Source organism: Zeugodacus cucurbitae, chromosome 5, assembly GCF_028554725.1.
Source record: "Zeugodacus cucurbitae isolate PBARC_wt_2022May chromosome 5, idZeuCucr1.2, whole genome shotgun sequence".
Classification (NCBI taxonomy): domain Eukaryota; kingdom Metazoa; phylum Arthropoda; class Insecta; order Diptera; family Tephritidae; genus Zeugodacus; species Zeugodacus cucurbitae.
The window spans coordinates 50,044,885-50,066,779 of NC_071670.1; the positions used below are offsets into that span (position 1 = coordinate 50,044,885).

General features: G+C 31.8%; 2 protein-coding genes across 4 annotated transcripts in view; both read right to left on the bottom strand.

Annotated features, from left to right (window-relative positions):
- Positions 1-954: 954 nt before the first annotated feature.
- Positions 955-2,479, bottom strand: LOC105217287 (40S ribosomal protein SA). 2 transcript variants are annotated; one of them, XM_011192220.3, is made up of 3 exons: positions 2,335-2,479; positions 1,854-2,097; positions 955-1,651 (listed from the first exon to the last, which is right to left on the bottom strand). In XM_011192220.3, exons 2-3 carry the CDS (start codon positions 2,070-2,072, stop codon positions 1,052-1,054), a joined length of 819 nt encoding a protein of 272 aa, XP_011190522.1. In that variant the 5' UTR covers positions 2,073-2,097; positions 2,335-2,479; the 3' UTR covers positions 955-1,051. The 2 variants fall into 2 exon arrangements, with proteins under 2 accessions (XP_011190522.1, XP_011190523.1); XM_011192221.3 differs by having other exon boundaries at positions 2,270-2,372.
- An 8,534-nt stretch (positions 2,480-11,013) lies between these two features.
- The window catches only part of LOC105217288 (glutamate receptor ionotropic, NMDA 2B), a 162,403-nt gene continuing 151,521 nt past the window's right edge, over positions 11,014-21,895 (bottom strand). For both annotated transcript variants that reach the window (XM_054232315.1, XM_011192222.3), the window contains one exon: positions 11,014-11,879. In XM_054232315.1, coding sequence (XP_054088290.1) covers positions 11,837-11,879 — 43 coding nt within the window. In that variant the 3' untranslated portion in view covers positions 11,014-11,836. The remainder of the gene's footprint in view (positions 11,880-21,895) is intronic.

Here is a 21,895-nt window from a genome sequence, read left to right on the forward strand (position 1 = left end):
TGTAATGTCAATGCTGTGTATATCGCAAAAATTTCGTCCGTTTAACTGCTAAAAATAACTACTGTTACTTTATGTTTAGTTAAAAAAAAAAACATTTTTCGGCAATTCAATTAGAAAATAACACCACTTTTTGTTTTGAATTACCCAAAACAATTATTAATTATTTCTTTATAGACTAGAGAATAAAAAAACTGTATTTAAAATTCATTATTAAATTACTAATTGAATATATAAATAAATTCGTAAAATAAATCAATATTTTTACACAAAATTCCGCGTTTCCTTTAGAAAAAGCCGTTTTTCCGCGTTGTAGCGTGGTTTTAGGCAGTTTCTGGTAGCCCTAACCGAAAGTAATCGCATATTTTCATGTAGGAGCACGCTTTTGGGTAGTATCTGGTAGCGCTAACCGAAAAAATCTCTTGCATTGACGTGGCAGCATGCTTTTGGGTAGTTTCTGGTAGCCATAACCACTAAATACCACTAATTTTCAGGTAGGAGCACGCTTTTGGGTAGTATCTGACAGCGCTTACCGAAAAACCCGCATATTTTCGCGATGCAGCATGCTTTTGGGTGGTATCTGGTAGTCCTAAACGAAACATGCTATTCTTATTTGCATGTAATAGCATGGGTTTTGGTAGCCCTAACCGAAAATCTGTGTAAAATCCAGCTAAATTTAGAAAAAGCCTGGTTAAAAGCGCTTATTTTGACGTATCTGCATGTTTTTAACCAATATCTGGCCATCTGAGCCAAATCGGCGACGAATTTAGCCGTATTTACAGGCCCGCATTGCACCAGGCGTACAGAAACGCGCTGCAGGTCGCCCGGCCCAAAAAATTCACGGTAGCTCGATCTGTGTAGCATACTTTTGTGCGCAAATTACAAAAGCACGGTTCGTACCAAAAATTTCGCTGCCGGCGCTAAAAAACCCAAAAATAACAAAAATGAAAATACAGCTTTTCATGTACCAATAAAATTGCTTTATTTCGGTCAATAGGCCATTGCCTTACTTATAAACGTTTAAATAAACATTTTTTGAATGCTTATTAAGCGTTTAGAAGTTGCCATCACCCCCCCATGAGGTCTTGACAGCATCCTCGTTCCAATCTTCAGCACCAGCAACACCACCGGTCTCGGCAGCAACCTCATCGGCCCAGTTGGTGGCTTCCTCGACTGGGTGCTCAACAACCTCTTCAACCTTTGGTGGTGGCAACAATTCCTTGGCAGCTGCTTCCTCCTTCTCAGCTTCCTCGGGATCACGGTAGAAGAACAAATCAACAACCACGGGCCATTCGCTGACACGTGAGATGGTTCCGCGCAGACGGAGCACTTCACGAGACAACAACCACCACATCAAACCAATGGAATGTGGAGATTTGTTATTGCATGGAATGGCAATATCGATGTAACGCAGTGGCGAATCGGTGTTGCAGAAAGCGATGACTGGGATGTTGACGTACGATGCTTCCATGATGGGTTGGTGATCGGTGTTGGGATCGGTCACAACCAACAAACGTGGTTCACGGAAAGCTGGTTGAATTTGATTGGTGAATGCACCAGGGGTGAAACGGCCAGCAATTGGTGTGGTGTCGGTGTACTTGGCGAACTTGAGTACAGCACGTTGACCAATTGGACGTGAAGAAATGACGAAGACCTGCAATGCAATACATAAATTATTAATATTGCATGCTTAGGAAATTTAATAAAAGAAATGATGACACAAATGCATTTGTATAGTGTGCAGTCAGCAGTTAAATTGGCTTCATTGAATTTCAGACCCGAAAGATTAGATAAAAATCATCATTTGAGCACACTACACAGACATTTATAGAAAAATTACGAATTTCAATACTTACATCTTGTGGGTAGTCGATGGCAGCAATAGCACGTGCAGCCAACATCAGTTTTTCCCAGGTCTTGCCGAGATTGATGATGTTAACACCATCGCTACGGCGTTTGTAGACGTACTGTTCCATCTGGAAGTTGACATTTTCCGAACCCAAATGGGTGGTGGCCACCAACATCTTGGTGATGTCGTCCTCTTTGAGGGACAAAATTTCTAATCCTCCCGACATTTTAACGTATTAAGAGTAACGTAACCTGCGTCACAAAAGAAAAAAAAATGTACAAATTAGCAATATGCATATGTACATAACCTAAAAAAACATGATACACGTGTCGCTTGCACATGCAGGCAAACGCGTAACTTAATCGCAGAAATATATTGTTAAGCACTTTTAAATTAAATTATTTAATATTATTTTACACTAACTTTTTGCTTAAGATTTCACATTTTGGATAAATAATCGGCTTTTTCCTCGGAGCGAAATAACTTACGTTGTGGATGCCACTGGGAGCGTTGACAAAATGGCAGATTGTCACTTTGCTTTCGAAGTGCAGAGCCGGATTCGATAATGATTGTAGTAGATTTTCGTACTGTCATTGGCATTTTCAGTGCTGCCATACGCTCCAACTGAACTGTTATAAAATTTAGGTAGTAGATTTTTATTTTTTGTTGTATTAAAATAGTTTTGATAAAATTAATGTTAAATCATATATTATAAATAATATTATAGTCAAAAACAAATATTAAATATAATAATTGCAATAATTGAAAAATATTAATTATAATTAAATGACTTTATGTATGTAAAATGTAAAATTAATTGTTACTACGCGAACTAAGAAGAAGAAGAATTCTGTTTATATTATTTTAATACTCTGGAAATTTAAATAATAGTAAAATAGCATATTGTTGTATTAATATGTTTATAAATTAAATCAAGATAACTTACCTCAGACTGCAATTAATTTATGAATAGAAAATCGTTAGTGTTTTATTTTCTGTATACATTTATTGCATTGTTACTGACTCGCCAGTGTCTACCACAACAATTTAAATTTTTATTTTTTTTTTTTTTAATATATTTTTCCACATCTTTAAATATTTTTTTTTTTTACTTTTATTTTAAAATTTTTTTGTTAATGTGTTAATGTATTCAATTTATAAGCGTATTCGCTTGCAGTTTAAGTTTTACAGTAGTCATTTCTTAATGTTCTGCAACAATTCTCCTCTCATGATTTCTTATTTAAATATGCATTTTTATTTAGCAAAATGTTTTGGGTGAGTGCTTTGGAAAGATCGTTCGTAGGTGTTCTTTGGCCAACGTTTTGTTTTCAATGACCCCTACTGCCCCAGTTGCTGCTTTGTATTGGCAAAAAGCACAACTACCTTTGCATTAAGTGTGTCGTCCTTGGCACATTAACTGCGTTAATACTACAAAATGTACACCAATTTAAATTAAAAAATGTTTGTGTGTGTCTCAAATAATTTACATTATGGCATACGGGACTACCATTATACATACTTATTTTTTGAAAATGTTGTTACATGAATCGCGCGCTGGTGCGTTGCTCACCCTTACAATGCGGTTTTGAGTTTTAGTTTTCGTTCCATTTCATTTATTTTAGGTGTGGTATTCAATTGGTTTTGGCTGGCTTAGTAACTAAACTTAAACGCTAATGTTTTACTTTTTATTTTATTTTAATTTTCGTTTTGGATTTTTGTTGTTGTTGTTGTTGTTTACTTTAAATTACTAACTACTTATACAATGTAATGTTAACTTGTTTTGCTTTCTTTAATTTGTCCATAATTGTTCATTGCGAACTTTTGAATTTGAATATTCATTTAAAATGCTTTAACACTTCCCAAAATATACAGACATATACATGTTTACTTGTTTTTGTTTTTGTTTTTCTTTTGTTTTAAATAACTAACACGCGATAACTTGACAATTTTTTATATTTGGTATAATGTATGTAAAAATCTCAAAAATCAACTAATTTAATTTCAAAAGAATTTCTACTTTTATGCAAAAATCATTTGCAAACTAAATATAATATTCGCTCGTTTCGTTCACCCTTGTCTTCTTGTCATCTATCCCATATCTTTTTTACCCGTTCTTACGTTTTAAACTTAAAGCGGTGCATCACAAATTACTTTTGGTTATTTAATTATTATATTATAATAATGTTTCTTTGTTTTTGGTTTGCTTTTTTACTCATTTGTATTTGGACAAAATTTCTGAGTTATCGTTGGTTTGACTTTTGTGTACTTTTTTGCCGCCTCTTCAATAGTCGTTTGTGTTTAGAGAGTTTAGAGAGGGTTTAGGGAATCTTAAAAGAGATGATAGCGCTTTGGTAGATTTAACGACTAGTTTTAAGGGGAGAAATGTATTTTTTTTTTTTTTAATTTAATATTTGTACACAAATTTTGGAATACAGAGGCAACTTAAAATGGTTTTGAATTTTTGTCTATCTTAACTATACTAGAAGCAGCAAAATATTTAAGGAAATGTATAAATTTATATTAGTTTTGGATTGAACCAATAATAAAAAATAATAATTTTTCATGGACAGGAGTGACTGTTGGGAAACTATAGCAAAAAAAATCTCAAAATCTTCAAAATATATTTCATTTAGTTCTAAACATAATATTTGGTATTATTAATCATTTAATCAAAATTTCTGTTTTTATTTATTTTTTATTTAAAAATTATTGGTATGTTTAGTTTCAAAATTTGTTTCTCATTAATTTACTAGTCTAATTAATTTTTTTCCAAAATATTCATAACCGTATTGTAAAAAATTTCGAAATTTCATTTAGATTTTTTATTATGAATAAATAAAAACCAAAAAAAAAAAAATATATCTCTAAAAGCATTTATTTTGACTTTGATTGCGATTTTTTTTTCAAAGTAGTAAATCGCAATAATAAATAATTTTTAAAGAGATTAAAAAAAAATGTAAAGACAATAAAAAATGTTTAAAGACATTAATTCGGTAAATTTTTGTACAATATTAGTGTGGATAGCTGATCACTGATGTGAAAATATTTTGTAATATTTTTTAAGTATATTCGAAGGTTTGACAAAATCGCAGAAAGTTTGAAAAAAAAAAATTTCTGTATGAACTGATCAGGAAGGGATGTTTTTGTTGTAGTAAAGGTTATATATCCCGATCCAAACAGAGTTACATCGCCGAAAGGGCAGCCCTTGACCGGATAAAATCAGGGTCAACTCAGATAGCGTAGAACCGACTGCGGTGGGAGTTGTCAGGAAGGGATTAAATACAGCGCACCCTCGAAAACATGAACACTCTAAAACGTGAACAATAAATGTTTCAATATTTTAATGTATTTTGTATTGATCTTAAATAATTCTGAACTCGAGGAATCGCCTAAGAGTAAATTACTCTTTTTTGTGCTGAAATGCTCAGTAATTTTCAAAAAGGATCCACTTTTTATACCCTGAACAGGGTATATTAAGTTTGTCACGAAGTTTGTAACACCCAGAAGAAAGCGTCGGAGGCCCTATAAAGTATAGATATAAATGATCAGTATGTTGAACTGAGTCGATTTAGCCATGTCCGTCTGTCTGTATGTATACGAACTAGTCCTTCAGTTTTTAAGAAATCGTTTTGAAATTTTGCAGATGTTATTTTCTCTTCAAGAAGCTGCTCATTTGTCGGAACTGCCAATATCGGACCACTATATCATATAGCTGCCATACAAACTGAACGATCGGAATCAAAATGTATGGAAAATTTTCGCATTTGACGAAATTTGACATGGATTACTGCTTAAGGTAATAATATAATCTCCGAAGAAATTGTTCAGATCGGTTAACTATATAACCTTAATGTTTCTAGCAAACAACCCGGCTAAAAAGAATTAGTAAATTTTTTTTGCTTAAACACATAGTTACTAAAAGAAATGAAGGGTATATTAACTTCGGTACAGCCGAAGTTAACGTTTTTTCTTGTTAAATTTAATGTTGCTAAATCCATGATATGTAGCGTTACAAAAAGTAAAGGGATTTTAAAACTCGTGACGACACACTTTCTTGAACTGGAAATTGAAAAACACTGCGTATTTCAGAGCTACCCAAAATGGAGAAAGCTCTTTATCGGAGCGGAAAACTTGCATTCTAAATTAAAGGAAAACGAAACTGATTTTTACGCTAGTCACGGATGGCTTCAAAAATAAAAAAATAAACAGTCTCAGAGACCCCGGAGAAACCAAATGAAACAGTTGAAATTTTCAACAAAAAAAAATCGATCAAAATGATACCAATCTGACACGAATAAGAGAGAAAGCTGTATTAAATTTTTAGAAAAAATCAAACCATTTGACAGATATATTTCAACTACATTTAGAAATTATTTCACCGCCTTTTCTTTCAATATCCATGTACTTTTTAAACTCGATCAAAACGAAAAAATTAATGAAAAATGAGACTACGAAACCGTGAGCATCAAAAATCAAACCGTTTATGTTTTTTTGACGTTTTGCATCTGTTTGCATGTATGTTTGTATGTGTGTATATAATTTAAATATATGTATGTAAATAGTTTCTCCTCCAAAATTTTAATATAATTCAATTTAACTACAATACATATATTTGCTATATATATATACATATATATTTGCTACTTGTCACCTTCGCTCGTTTTTGCTCTACCACATTTCTTGTTGTTTTATTACTTTAGTTTTCAACTAATTTGTTACATGTAAATGTTAAAATTTTCTTTGTTAACAAAATTAATGTTACTTTAGTTGCAATTATTTTCCATTTTTCTTTTAATTTGAGCGCCCATGTTTTTCTCATAATATTTATATTGCATTTTACATAAAAAAAAATTTAATAAAAAAACTTGCAATATTTTACGTATAACTATTTTCATTTCAACTAATTTTTTGAATTGCCTCATGCGGTTGTAAATATGTCTCTGCATATAAATTTTTGCTAAATTAATACAAATTACTATTGTTGCTAGTATTAGTGTCGGTCATTCTTGATTTAACTAGTCAACAATTTGAAAAAAACTAGTGTTGAGTATTGAACTAGGTGTTGGGAATTATTATTGAAAATATGTTTGTGAAATAAAGGGTGTCTGGATTAATTAGTTTAATAGTATCAGATAGTATTGTATTTTTTTAAAGCAATATTAATTATTATTATAAGTAATGTGCTGGTTTTCTTTAAAATGTATTAATTTAAGTAACAACACTCGGTTGGAAGTACCATAGGGTAATGAAAGTATTTGTAGAACAACTAAAATTCGATTTGAACCAAAAATTCATTTCTTTACGATCAGATTTTTAAATTAATTACGAAATAAAACAATTTCTTTAGGAATTGTAATTTGTAATGTGACTCATTTCAGTAATGATTTTAGAATTCCAATTTGAGCTTTGGTACTATTCCAGTAATACAACAGACTTGTTCATTCATTTCAACAAGCATAGAGAAGCAATTAATATTTATGAGTGTTTAGCTCTTAATACAGACTTTTAGAAAAAAAGACATTTGAAGCCGTAGCAGAGGAACATTAAAAAGAAAGCAATTTACCTTAAACTATCATTAAGTAGCATTTGTAGCGTTCTAATATTTACATAAGTCAAGCATTTTAACATTAATTTGTTTGAACAATTTGACATAAAAAGCAGTAATTAGAGCTTATTTTTGCTTGTTTTTAGAGAATTTCAGTGCTTTTACGCACCCCAACTTTTCATAATTTTTTTCAAGTAACTCCCTTTTGTTGGAAAGTTAAAATCAAATTTTAGGTGTTTTAAAAAATAAATTCTCAACAATCGTTATACTTTTCACTTGTTAGAGTTTTGTTTTAGAAATATTTTAATATTTTTATTTAATACATTTAATTATAGTTTTGCATTATTTTATTATTATTAGTGCACTCATTTAGAATATTGTTTCAAAGGAGTAGAGGAAATTGTAGGCAATATTATAATTTAAAAGTCTATACAGTGGAACTTCCATAACTCAAACTTTTGAAGTGGCAATAGAAGTCAAATTCCATACAAATTTCCTTCCATAAATCGAACTTTTTGACATAAATACAAATACAAAATTTAAAATTTTACTATCGAGGCAGAATTTTAAAAGAGCCCCACTATATCGTACGGAGGCGAACAAAAAATGTGACTATTATGGATTACATAAGTCATGTAACAAAGGCATGAGAACCAGGCTTCAAGAGCCAAACAATAGCAATCTGCAACGAACAAAATTACAGACTACATGTTTTAATGTATTTAAATACAACTTTTTGCCAAGTAAATAACTAAAACTGTTGGTAAATCTATTAGGGTATTCACAAGGTGTCATAGTGTGTCATATCGTCATATTGTCATATTTTTTTATGACTGTCATACCAACACTGTTGTGTGGTACGTTTCTTGAGTTCGCTATTCTATACCCCTACCCACTTGCTGCCGAATTTTTTCGGTTTTTTGCGGCATATGCCTAGTACTGCAGTAACCGGTTACTTTTTGGAACCGGTTTTTTTGGACACACTCGTGGCAGTGTGGGCGGTCGGTGGGTGCGGCTTTGGGGCAAAACTTCGACGAGTGGGTAGTCGGTTTTCTGTGAAGAACCGGTTTTTTGGGACGATCAGTGGTCGGTTTTGCTCGTGCCCTTCTGCCCGAACACTTCTCAACCGATTTATTCCGCACATTGTATATATCTGGAAAATACGGACATATATCTGGTTTTGGCCTCAGCAAAATTCCCTATGTTTTTTTTTAAGGCCAAAATCGGATGATCGCATATATATATTGATGATTTTTTATCGCGAATCGCGGATATATAGCATTACTGTCTTCTTAATTTTTCACTATCAGCTGATTAAGTGTAGAAATATGACAAAATATGACATACAACAGTTAAGGGTGCTCACAAGTGTCGTATTTTTTAAGAATATTAAAATATACATACAACAAAGCTTGTGAATTGCCTATATATTTTACAGCTTTTTGAAAAAATTTATGTTTTTAAAATAATTTCTATAACAGCTTTTTGAAAAAATTTATGTTTTTAAAATAATTTCTATAACTCGAAGTCTCTCTAACTCGTAGTTTTTTTATGGATTATGGTGATTCGAGTTAGAGAAGTTCCACTGTATTTGTTAAATTACCTAACTTGTAGCTGTTTTAATTTATAAATTATTAGGTAAGACGAGTTCCAAGAACCACCGCCGTGAATATAAAATTTTTTACCCACAAAATGTATATTTACGAAGAATGGGAGAAATTTGGCTCAAAGAAAAAATCGCAAATTTGCGTAGGGCAATAATTCGAGGGGTTTAGATTGACCCTAAATGCCCGTCAGTTATTAGAATTAAGTTAAAAAAAATTAAAATATGTGAATGCCACTTTTCAAATGAATTTATGAACAACGACTGATTTCACTCTGTTAATGGTTCAATTAGTAGAGAATTGCCTAAATTAACTCAATTAAGTCACCCTTTGAAGCACGTATACTAGATTAAAACCTACTCTTCAATATTCTAGCAAAAGTGCACACATTTTAAGTTTAATTAAGTTCATTAGTTTATCCACAAGTTATTTTTAGCAACATTATCTTTAGTTAAAGTAGCATATTTAGTGTAAAATAAGCAACTACAAAAGCACTACTTAGAAATTAGAATTTAAAATTTTTTATGAAAATGTGGAGAGTAATGTTGTTGGAGCAACTAGAAAATAATGGAGTTAAAGTCGAGAGTTTTTGTGTTTAAGCATAAAGTATATAAAATAATACTACTATCGTAACAGAAGCAAAATCTTGCAGTATCTCCATTACTTTTACAATTTTTTTTACAAATCTTTTATCGTTCAAACTTTACACTGACTTGCATTATATAACAATTAAATTTCTTTTTACTTTCTTTTATAGATATAAACTATTAAAATATTTCTGGCTAGTGTTAGGTACCTTCGACTACAGAAAACCGAGCAACAGCTGTGTGAAAATTGAATTGCAGCAGCATTTAAAGCATTTTATTTAAGCACAAAATAGTATGGAGAAAGTCAAAGCTTTATGTAGACAGTGCTTTAAAGTGTTTTAATACTCTTTTGAGCCTGTCTTTAAGCAACCATTTTTTTATTCGTGTATGTGTCATTCATTTAGTGCAATTTTTTTTTTAATTTTGACTACTATTTTCCTGCATTTTTATATCTATTTTAAAATTCTGCTTTCTTATTAGACTTTGCTCGTCTGTTGTTTTTTCTTTGTGCTTTTCAACATCTTCAAATACAAGTTGTTTACTTTGTGCTTGGCAATTTTTCAAAATTTTTCAGTCAATTTTCACTTCGGTTTTAAAAACGATTTTTTTGTATTAAGTAATTTAATGTCAAATTATTTAGCTTTTTTATACATACATTTAGTTTTATGTGTGTGTGGGTGTGTTAGTTTTTTCTACCCACACACATACTTATTAAGCTTAAATTACACTCGTAAACCTTTACACATACATATGTAATAACAAATGAATAACAAATTTGAGGCATTTACGAGTATGAGTTGGGTTTGTCTTAACTCTAGTTGAGTTTTTCATTTTGACTTTTTAGTTTTTTTATTATAATTTATTGTTTTTATTATTAATTTTCGTTTTTAGTTTCTTTTCTTTTCCATACATTAAACTATTACTATTAAATTTAGTGAATTTTAGTGTTTTTTGTTGCCTTCAAGCATGGAAGTGTACTCTAGTGAAGCTTACACAACATTCAAACTGTACACACTGGCCTGCACTTTGTAAAGCTTTAAAGGTGGACTTATCTAATGCGTGTGCGTGTGCTGTGTATACAGTTTAACTGCTCTGTTTGGTGCATACATAGCTGGGTGGCTTGTTGGCTGTTTTTCCTTACTTATTTTTTTTTATAATTATTATTCATATTTTTTAGATGCATTATTCAACTAAATATTATTATTTGTGACAATTTGCATTTTTGTTTTAATTTTATTTCTTTTAATTTTTTATATTTTTATTTTAAATATTTTTTTTTTATTACAATTATTTTTATTATAATAATTATTTAATTTAAAACTTTTTTAAATTATTTTTTTTTTTAATTATTATTTTTTTTTAATTATTTTTTTTAAATTATTATTTTTTTTTATTATTTTTTTATTTAAATTTTTTTATTCAAATCTTTTCAGCTTCCTGCTTTTCTAAAACCAATTTTTTTCTCTCCTTTTATTGTTCGTTTGTATTATTTATTTAGTGTTTTTATGTTCAATAAAACTATTTTTGATTTATAACTGTGTGTTTAGCATGTTTTCTTGCTTCTTATTAATGTTATTATTTTCATTAATTATTATTTATTATTACTTGTAATCATTAAGTTCGTCTTTGAATTGGAATTTTTCATTTGGCTCTTATAATACTATTCACACTCATACATATATATATTTATATAAATACTACATACAATGTTTAGTTTTTGATGCGTTGCTGTTGTTGTTGTTTCATATTTATTATTTATTATTTTTTATTATTAATCTTTTTTTGGCTCAGCTTAATCATTACTCAAGCCTCCAAGCTTTGACTCTTTACATCTGTTGCTTGCATTGTTAACTTATTGCTGTGAAGAATCCTTGCAAAAATCGCAAGTTTCCGCCTCCACCATTAGCTGTGCTGCCCCCCGCTGCCTTCTGTACGCTGCTCTTTACTCCTTGCCACCTGATATTTCCTATATTCCTTTTTCGTTTAAACCACAAATGAGCACGCCGTTATTAGCATTCATACTCATTTCCCACTGAAATCTATTGTTTCCGCATTCAATAGAGTTATTGGCTGAAAGGCAGACGAGCAGCCAGGCAGCATCACTCATCCGTTGGTGGCTCATCTGCATGTTGCTCGCACTCCTCCTCTCCTACATCCATGGTGTATATTGGTGGTGTCGATGTTGTTGTTGTTGGCATATGGTGGTGGCGTGGTGCGGTGGTAATTGTTGTTGTTGTTGTTCGGTTGTGGTCTCTTACAGCACCGTCTCCATTTCCGCAATTTCCGTTTTGTAAGACCTTAATGAATACAATTTATTATTAGATTTTTAAGAAAAATGGAAAACATGTTAAGGCAAAACGCAAACGGCTTAGCCATATTGGTTATGTTGGTTATTAAGTTGGGGCGCGTGTTGTGTCGTGTCGTGACGTGTTGTTGGTGCTTGAGACTAAATACATAACCAGGTTGGGTTGGGTTGGATTGTGTTGTGTCGTCGCCTGTGCATTGTGTGACTGATGTGCTGTGTACTGACTGGGTGACTGACTGAATGACTCTGACTCTGTGACTCACATTGGCTGCTGGCTTGATTAGTTGCATATGTGCTCGTGTATATGTCTGTTTGTGAGTTTTTTGTATTGAAGGTGTTCATTGCCATCTCTCTAGTTGGTTGGCTAGTTGGCGCAACTATAGTCTGACATACACTATCGCGCGCATATCTTTGTGGCAGGATTAGTCAACACACGTGTGTTGTGCTCATTTGTTTGCTCGTATTTACGCCATTGTTTGCGTGTATCTCGGCGGCGGCCGCTGCCAAGGCTCATTTGCCTATTCGTGAAAATCCTTGTGGAAATGTTTTGATTGATGGCCTATTTGGTTCGCCATTGCTGGGTGTGTGTGTGTGTGTATGTTGTTAGTGGCGGTGTTGAAACTGATGGATTTGCGGCTGTTTTTTAGTATTTGCTGTATTTTTTACTTGTTACTTTGCATAAATGATAGCACGCGTGTAGATATGTGCATATAATTATGACTGCTGCATGAGTGTATCGGCAATATATGTATATTGGTAACAAATTGTCTTGTATTTGGTATTTTTTTATGTTAAACTGTTTCAAATTACGTCGTGAAAACACGGATATATCTACATTTACTAATAAATGATGCAAAATATGTTTTTCCTTGGAAAATTAACTGTTAACTGTCTTGCATAGTGAACAATATTGTGTGTTTCATATATATAATTTATACATGTATATTTATTATAGTTATGTACGTATATATGTATGTGAAACATGCATTTTGTATGTATGAAAATGATATGGAAAATTATTAAATTTGTTAAATGCAAGTAGAACATTTGCACTTATGCATGTAATATTGAATTATAATATAAAAAAAAATAGTTAATAAAAAATTCCTTAATAAAAACAATTAATAATTGAATTTAAAGTGAACAATTAAAATTTCTTTCCCATGAGTTTTGCTTATATAAATATATTAATACAATTGTTTTTGTATGCAAAATTATATTGAAATAAAGAAACAAATAAAATGTATATAATTTTAACAATAAAATTATAATTGGTTTTACAAAAAAAAAAAACACAAAAAGTACAAAAGAAATGCAATGATTATTATTTTTAAATAAAAAAAATGTTTCTGAATGTATAATACATAAATGCTTTGTTTTAAATATTTTTATACTAAAGAAATGGATTGATACTGCTTTTTGTATTAAATCACGAGGGTCAATTTCATTGCTATTGGTTATGAGCATTTTTTATACACTCTGTATTAAGGGGTTATAAATGTTGAGGTGTGGAAATATGTGTAAAATTTTAATTTTCTGTAGAAATATGTAGCCATATTTTTATTGAATACTTGGTATACGTCTAGCGTAGTACAATGTAAAATCAGTACATCTGTAAATCAGGTCAAGAATATAAAAAAATTCTAAAAATTATCAAAGTTATGACATTTTACGCAAAACGCGTTTTTATCGAAGATGCTTGCCGTGACTAAGATTCCAGTCTAACAGCTCAAATGAAAGCTAAAACCAAACAAATTTCGTTAGCATGGTGACTTGTACGATTCATTGAAATGAGAAATTCTGCAAACGGGGACGATTTTCTCAACAAGTCTACTTTTTTATCTAATGAAATGTATTTAAAATTCATTAACATTGATATGAAAATTTAAATGAAAAAATGAAATGGTTCAAGGACACGACAAATAAATTACGGACAATTTGAAAACAAATTCAATTCGGTTGAAAACTCTTTCGGCAATCCAAATCAGCGCAACGACGTTTTCGGAAAAAAATAATAATTTCGAGATAATCGCGTTTAAAGTTTCAAGTACAGTATTTTTCTAGTGTAGCGGAACAAGATCGTTACCTTTTCGCTTCTACTGCTTAAATCTTTATAAAAAATTTAGATAACTTTATATAGAACGTATACTTTAAGATAACAGAATCAAAAAATGTTGACCGACTTCAAGATATGTAACCCCTTAATAATGCACACAATAATATACACTGAGAGAAACTGGATGTGTTAAATCAAATTAAAACCAGCTTAATAACGATCCCTAGAACATTAAATTCGTTGGACAAAGGAATAAAATCACATTATAATTGAAGTCAATGTTATGGACTACAATTAAATTTGACCGATATTTCTGCAATTAAATAATTTGAATCAAACGAATATGGAGCTATCGTGTAACTTCGTTCTGGATACTATAGTAGATTAAACTCATACCTATTCAGACTGAACCTCGTCATACCGAATGTATATTCTGCATGTAAAGAGTCTCCGCATGACACGAACCTCCTCTATGCATTCTCAATTAATCCCACTCATCTAGAGACCCTTTCCTCTTGATCCGACCCTGTTGAAACAACTCGTTTCCTGGTACTCCCGTTAGATGAGTGGGTATGCTTGCCGGTTCAGGCAGGTTTGGGTAACGACTACAACAACAATAAAGTATTTACATGGAAATTCAATCTTGAATTCGATACAAGAGAGTTTATATGTAAGTATTATTATAAGTATTAAGACAAATTATTGTCAAATAATGGCTCTTTTTATTGATTATAAAAAGTGGACGCTACTCGAATATTTCAATATTTGTTAATGTTTCTTTTTTTGTTGTTAGTTGAATATTTGTGGAAATTGATATAAAAACATTTCAAAAACATAAGACGTACTATTATTAAATAACACGTGATGACTATATTTTCACCATATTTTTTTATCTTCAAATATATTTTCATCATTTCATTCCATTCACTTAATGCTATATATACTATATTTAAATTCTAGAAAGTATGCAAATTATCTGGAATAGAGTGTGGCTTTTAATAATTAACTCAGTTAAGTTATTCCTCTAACTTTCATTTGCTTAATTATGATATTTACACCCAAAATAAATTTGTTCACAGAACTATTTATTTTTAAAATACATTTGAATAACATGAACTATTTATTTTTGTGTGTTTTAGAATTCTAGTGCATGTATCTTAAAACTTATGTAAACATTTAAGGTGAAACTATTAAAGCAAGCCTTTACCTTTGAAATCCCTTACTACTTCCCTTTCTTAAGGTTAATGTTTTCAAGAACATTTTCGTTAGTTGAGCTATTTGTTATTATAAAAGTATATACGAGAACAAGGTTACCTGAATTCTAACCCTTCATTCGGCATAAACACCACAACAGGTAAAAAACACCTAAATCCATGGAAGAACAATGGAAGTGCTTAAATTTTGTCTTTGTGACTTCAGGTACACAAAGTGAAAAGTTAAACAGGCTACCTACGACTAAGGTCCCGAAAATGGCTGGCAAAACTCACTATTTTTTGTATAAAAAGGCAACAACTTTTCAAAGTTAGCACAGTCAAGTTTATTGATTTCACAGCATAAGAACTCCTCCAGAGCTAATCCAGTCTTTCTTTCGCAATTTTACAAAAGTTTATTTATCTTAAAAATGGGTGCCACACAATCTAGAAGACGCGATTCATATAGTCAAGCACCGCCAGTTGAATATCGCAAAGGAAATATTGAAGAACCACTTGGGATTTGTACCACATTTAACGAGAAACCGACTTGCACCGCTCCAAAAGCTACGATACAATTTTCCTTAAACACTCAACCGCCTGCAAAGCCACCGCAGAAACGTCAGAAGTGCCTTCGGAGCTATTCGATAAGGAATCGACGTACTCTCTTACCCATAACTGAGGAGAATGCAGTTTCGCAGCATACCACAGATGACGTGACCAGTGAACCTACTCCAACGAAAGGCTTTTCACTATACAACGAGTTGAGAGATAGTATGCGCCGTAAGAAGACAGTGAAACGTCCAGATGACGGTGAAAATTTTGAAATGAAGCTTCGCAACAATTCAGAATTGCCGAAACCTGAATGCAAGGAGAATAAAAAGGAGACATGTGTAGATTCTATAGAGCCTACACCATCGCTTGACAAAGATGAAACCGCTGAAAATGATTTGAATGCGGAAATCAACTATTATGATTTCGACTTCTCTAATGAGAAGCTATTTGAGGATATTGATGAAGACGACGGACTTGAGGAGATATCCAGCCAACTTAATTATTGCAGCGATTCAGACAATCATTCTGACCCATTGAAAAAACTATCCTACGTTATGCGCAAAGAGTACTATTACTTGTGAAGTGATAATGACTCGAACACCAAATATCTTTAAATTAGTTTCTTTATAAAAATACAAAAAAAAAAATATAATAACAGCCAGTAAATTTCAATAAAAAAAACTTCGTGATAAACTTAAAACTTATGCTCTTTTTACTTTAAAAATATTTTGTCAATAATTCTTTGAAAAGGAAATTTTGTAGATCTTATGTTTTCGCACAAATGTATATCTGAGAATTTTCTATTCTTCATTCTAGGTTCTTGAAATGCATTATTTGAGAGGAAAGGATGAAAGAGGAATGTTGTTCTACTGAACTTTATTATATGTTTAGGGAGTGAATAATTAATAAAAATATTAATTTTATGAAATAAAACTTGTATGTTCTTAAAAACATTCCTTACGTATACGATATACGAATATTACACGAACTACCCCTTTGCCTCAATTTAATTTAATGCATGCCTCGCTCAAAGGCTGTTGCTGTGAACTCACATGTGAGCTGTTAAATATCCTTTGGGTTTCATTCGCTTTTAACTAATTGTATTGTATAAACAGGGATTTGGTGCTCATCATCCACTGCAAATAAACGGCCCTACTAAATACCCAAATCAATAATAATCGATAGATAGCTCAGTAAAACGGAAATCCCTTAGCAGGCCTTTAAGCATCCTGGTAAATAACTTATTCATTGTTGTGCTATTAAATTAATGCTGTACGCAATGTTCGTGTTTTATTTATTTAGGTCAGACGAGAAACTACTTACATATACGGTGGGTGTATATGAATGTATGGGTTGATGTAAATAGTTTATATGATCGATTAGTTTTGACCGCATAAACATCAAAATTTAATCATTTATGTGGCGAAACTGTGTTCATAATAGAAATTAGAAAACCCAAAAAAGGATGTATAGTATAGTTATGGTCGCAGATATAATATAGAATGAGTAAGCCTTGATAAAAAGTGGGTAGAGGTCGAATCGCCTAAATGTATGCTAAAATACTTTACAATGCCCAATAAACTTATTGCGAATTAGTTTCTATATAAGGTTTAATTTGGAATATCATTTTGAGACTTTCAGTGATGTCTGCGAATGAATGACGCTTGAATTACTCTCACGAAGAATACAAGTCAAAACAAGGTTGACAAATAACTACAATTTATTCTAAAGTTTCGTTCTTAGGGGACTTTATTTCGAATTCTCCGTAAGCATTTTCCGTCTTGCGGTGGAGGATTTTGAAAACCGACATCAAATATCAGTCCGTTATACGTATAGGAAGAACTTATTCGAATTTATTATACTTTTTGCTATCTAACGAACTAACTCGAAAACTACTGTGCCGATTTCAAAAACTCTTTCACCATTGGAAAGCTACATTCATCCCCATCAACATAGGCTATATTTATTGCGAGAAGCTCAACTTTCTGGAAATAGTTCCTAGGTGAGGGTATCAAAAAGACTCCGTGATGGAGAGTCTTAATCTGAAACTGAAAATCGTCCTGCAAGTCATTCTCTTCGCATCGCAATCGTGTGCAGGAGAGTGGGGTAACGAGTGCTCGCTGCTGCTTGCTGAACAAAATTTCAAAACCTCCCAAGTACGCGCTTGAGAGTCGAGTATGGAGCATGTGCAGCGGCTTGAAGAACAAAATGTTAGAAATATACAAGCTCGCATTAGGCCGTCGAACTCTGAGCGTTCCCAACGCCTTCATAACCAGAGAGAAAGACAACGGACACAAAAGACTAGAGGTCGTAATCAAGTTTCAGCTCATTGCAAATAAAATATAATTTCATGCTCGAATTTCCCTCATTTTACTGTTTTAAAATGAACCCACGCAGAAAACGGCAAAGTACATACATATGTATGGGAGAGTGTGTATAGGTGTGTAAAAACTTATAATTTTTGAAATGTTTGTTTAAACCCGTGCGAGGCCGGTGTGGTCTGCTCTTTGATAATAAATCTAGAGAAACTTTGATAGAAATTCGAAGAAAAAAATTTTAAAATAAAATAAAAGTATTGGGCCTGATCATTATACGTGTAAAGATCGAAAAATGTTTCGATACGATTGAAATATTTTTTTGTTGCACTAATTGAAACCTTATCGAAAATAAAATTTTCGATCGTAGTGAACTCATTCACCGACTTGATAAAATAAATTCCGCGGCTAACAGATGTCGCTAATTTCGAAATCATTAAATCCGCAAATCGAAAATTTTCGTCGAAATCTATCGCGTGTCATCTACTGATGACGGACAAATTATGTTTTAAATTTTAGAGAGATGAGACACAAAACAGACTAACAAATCGATAAAACAGTTTCAGGTTTTCACTTTGTGGTAAAGTAGTTTATCAACAGATTCAATGATAGTTTGAAAATTTACGGCCGAAAATCCTTATCGTATCGAAATCAATTTCGCTGCGGAATCAATGATTAGGCCAATTATATAATATATCACATTTAATTATTTTTACTAGAATTACATACAGTTATATGCAATTAATTGATTGATTATCTCGGATATAATGCAAAATAACCAATAACCATAAAGATTTTAAATAAAATGGTTTATAAAATCCAATTTTTATCTGAGATTTTAAAGCTATACTCAAATCAGAGAGCTTAATAAATTAATTAATAATTAATATATTATTAATACCTCAATAAGCAAGTAAGCGAAATCATAAATAATAATGAATCAATTTATTATAAAATTTCCAAATAAAAGTATGAATTATAGTGAATTCCATATGCATATAACCCATTTACTTACATGCATATCCCATTAGAATCAAAAGTATTACAACAAATGATTGAGTCAATTTTTCTATTAAAATTTAAACCTTTTTCATATTAGCTCAGTGGTATTTACTTATAAGCCCTTAGCTTTAATGTTGCGGTTTCATGCGAACCACAATTACAGTCACACTTTGCCCGCATGTTTTTTGCACGCACGCATATGTTCAGGCAAACAAGCATATGCACAAATCAGGGAGTCTGTGTGTGTGTATGTGCGACCAAATATCAACACTTCATTAAATATGTAGGGGTAAAAAATATAAAGGCAAAAATCAGTATTAATTTATGGACAAAATAAATAAAATATGCGGCTTTACTATTGAAAGCAAATGCATTGGGCAATATGACCTTGGAAAGCAATTAAAAAGTGGGGGTGTGTGATCATGAATTTGAAAGTGTGGGCGGGTTATACTTAATTTGGCTTAATAGAACGAAATTTATTATTATTTCATGATATTTTGGCTTGAAAATCGAATTTACAAATTTTTAGATTTTAACTCAAAAAAAAAAATTAAATTACATTAATATTTTTTACTAAAATACCAAAATTTGAAACTATTTTTATTTGGTGTAAATGACCTCTTCCTAATGTCACGGTATGTTTACATAAGGCTAATTATAGGTGAGAGTTATTCACGGCAACCACAAAACTTCATTACGTCAATCATTCTGGGTTCACTGGGTGTACACTTCATTAATTTGCATTTAAGTATTTGGGTGGTTTTAAAGAGGTGCTCAACAAATAACGGGATTTTATTTTTATACTCTCGCAACAAATGTTGCTAAAGAGAGTTTTGTTCACATAACGGTTGTTTGTAACACCCAAAACTAAACGAGTTAGATATAGGGTTATATATACCAAAGTGATCAGGGTGAAGAGTGGAGTTCAAATCCGAAGGTCTGTCTGTCCGTTCGTCCGTCTGTGCAAGCTGTAACTTGAGTAAAAATTAAGATATCTTGATGAAACTTGGCACACTTATTTCTAGGCACCATAGGTGCGAAATATGAGCAAAATCGGACCACTGCCACGCCCACAAAATGGCGAAAACCGAAAACACATAAAGTACCATAACTAAGCCATAAATAAAGCTATGGAAATAAAATTTGGTATGAAGGATCGTACTATGAAGGGGCATATTTGGATGTATTTTTTTTGGGGAAGTGGCCGTGGCCCCGCCCCTACTAAGTTTTTTGTACATATCTAGCAAACCAATAGAGCTATATAAACCCAACTTTCTGCAGCCGTTTTTTTAGCCACTTCTTAATACAGTCCAAAAATGACAGAAATCTGATAATAACCACGCCCCCCTCCCATACAAAGGTTAGGTTGAAAATTACTAAAAGTGGGTTAACTCATTAACGAAAAACGTCAGTAACACTAAATTTCACATAAGAAATGGCAGATGAAAGCTGTACTCAGATTTTTTTACAAAATGGAAAATGGGCGTGGCGTCGCCCACTTATGGGTCAAAAACCATATCTCAGGAACTAATCGACCGATTTCAATGAAACTTGGTTTGTAATAGTTTCCTTACATCCCAATGATATGTTGTGAAAATAGGCCAAATCGCTTCACAACCACGCCTACTTCCTATATACCAGAACTTTGAAGACGATCTGAATCGTTTACTTTACAATATATAAAGTAAGTACTAGTGAAGATATCGGTGCAGAACTTTGCACAAATACTATGTTAATAGTGTGGCAGCCCCATTCTAAAAAACGCCGAAATCGGACCATAGGTTTTTAAGGCCCCATATATCGAACACGAGGACCTCGGTGCTTCTAACCTAATATTATGGTTTCCAACTTTCAATAGACTTTATACAATATATATGACGAATATGTGGGTCAAATTGTGTATTATATAATATAAATAAAGTTAAATAAATAAATTGCGAGAGTATAAAACGTTCGGTTACACCCGAACTTAGCCCTTCCTTACTTGTTTTATATTTCATTCGTCTACATTAATATTGTCGCCTTCAAAACAGTCTCCACTCCAATAATGTTTTTGGCCATGAATTCAGGAACAAGCCACGAAGTGTGAGCTTTTAACAAACGAAAATCGTCAAGCTCATAAAAATCGTATTTCAGGGACATGTATATTAACATAATTCCCGTTATTTTTTAACTAATCCTAATTTAAATATGAATTTATTTATATAAGAACCATTTTATAGAACTCTATGGGGTTTAACAAAAATCTAATAATTTCAGTTATTTTTAGCTTTTTCGAGGAATTATTTAAAAAAAATAAATTTCTTGTTTTAAGATCTCTTCTAAAAATAAGCCTCTATTTGAAATGTTTAAAATTTTATTATGGAAATGGAAGAGATCGACTCAGCAACGAACGCAGTTCATCTCAGCATGTAACACGATTTTGAATGTATTAAGTTCACTTATTTAGGCAAAATAATTAAGTTCAGTTGACATAAATCATGAAATTAACTTCAATTTTGATTGAAAAATATATACCAATTTCAGCATCTATTCTAGGTATTAGAATAATTTACTAAACAGCTATTTTTACCTCCAGAGGTATAAAGAAAACTAGAGAAGGCTTTGATCGCTTCGAGGAAAACTAGTTAACTTCCTAAATTAGAGGTAATTCTTAAAATTCTCTTAAATTACTTTGCTACCTGCGCAAATTCAATACTTCTAAACAACCTTTATGCATACGACAATTTATAGCTATTTAAAGCTGCACTGATCTTCAGCAATACTACAGTCAACTTCGTTGCTTACTTTAAGCCACATCACATCTAAAAAATTTGAGACCACCAACAATCTAAGAAAAATCTTCATAAACATGGGTATTCAGCACTCAAAAAAATCAAATATCGTCATG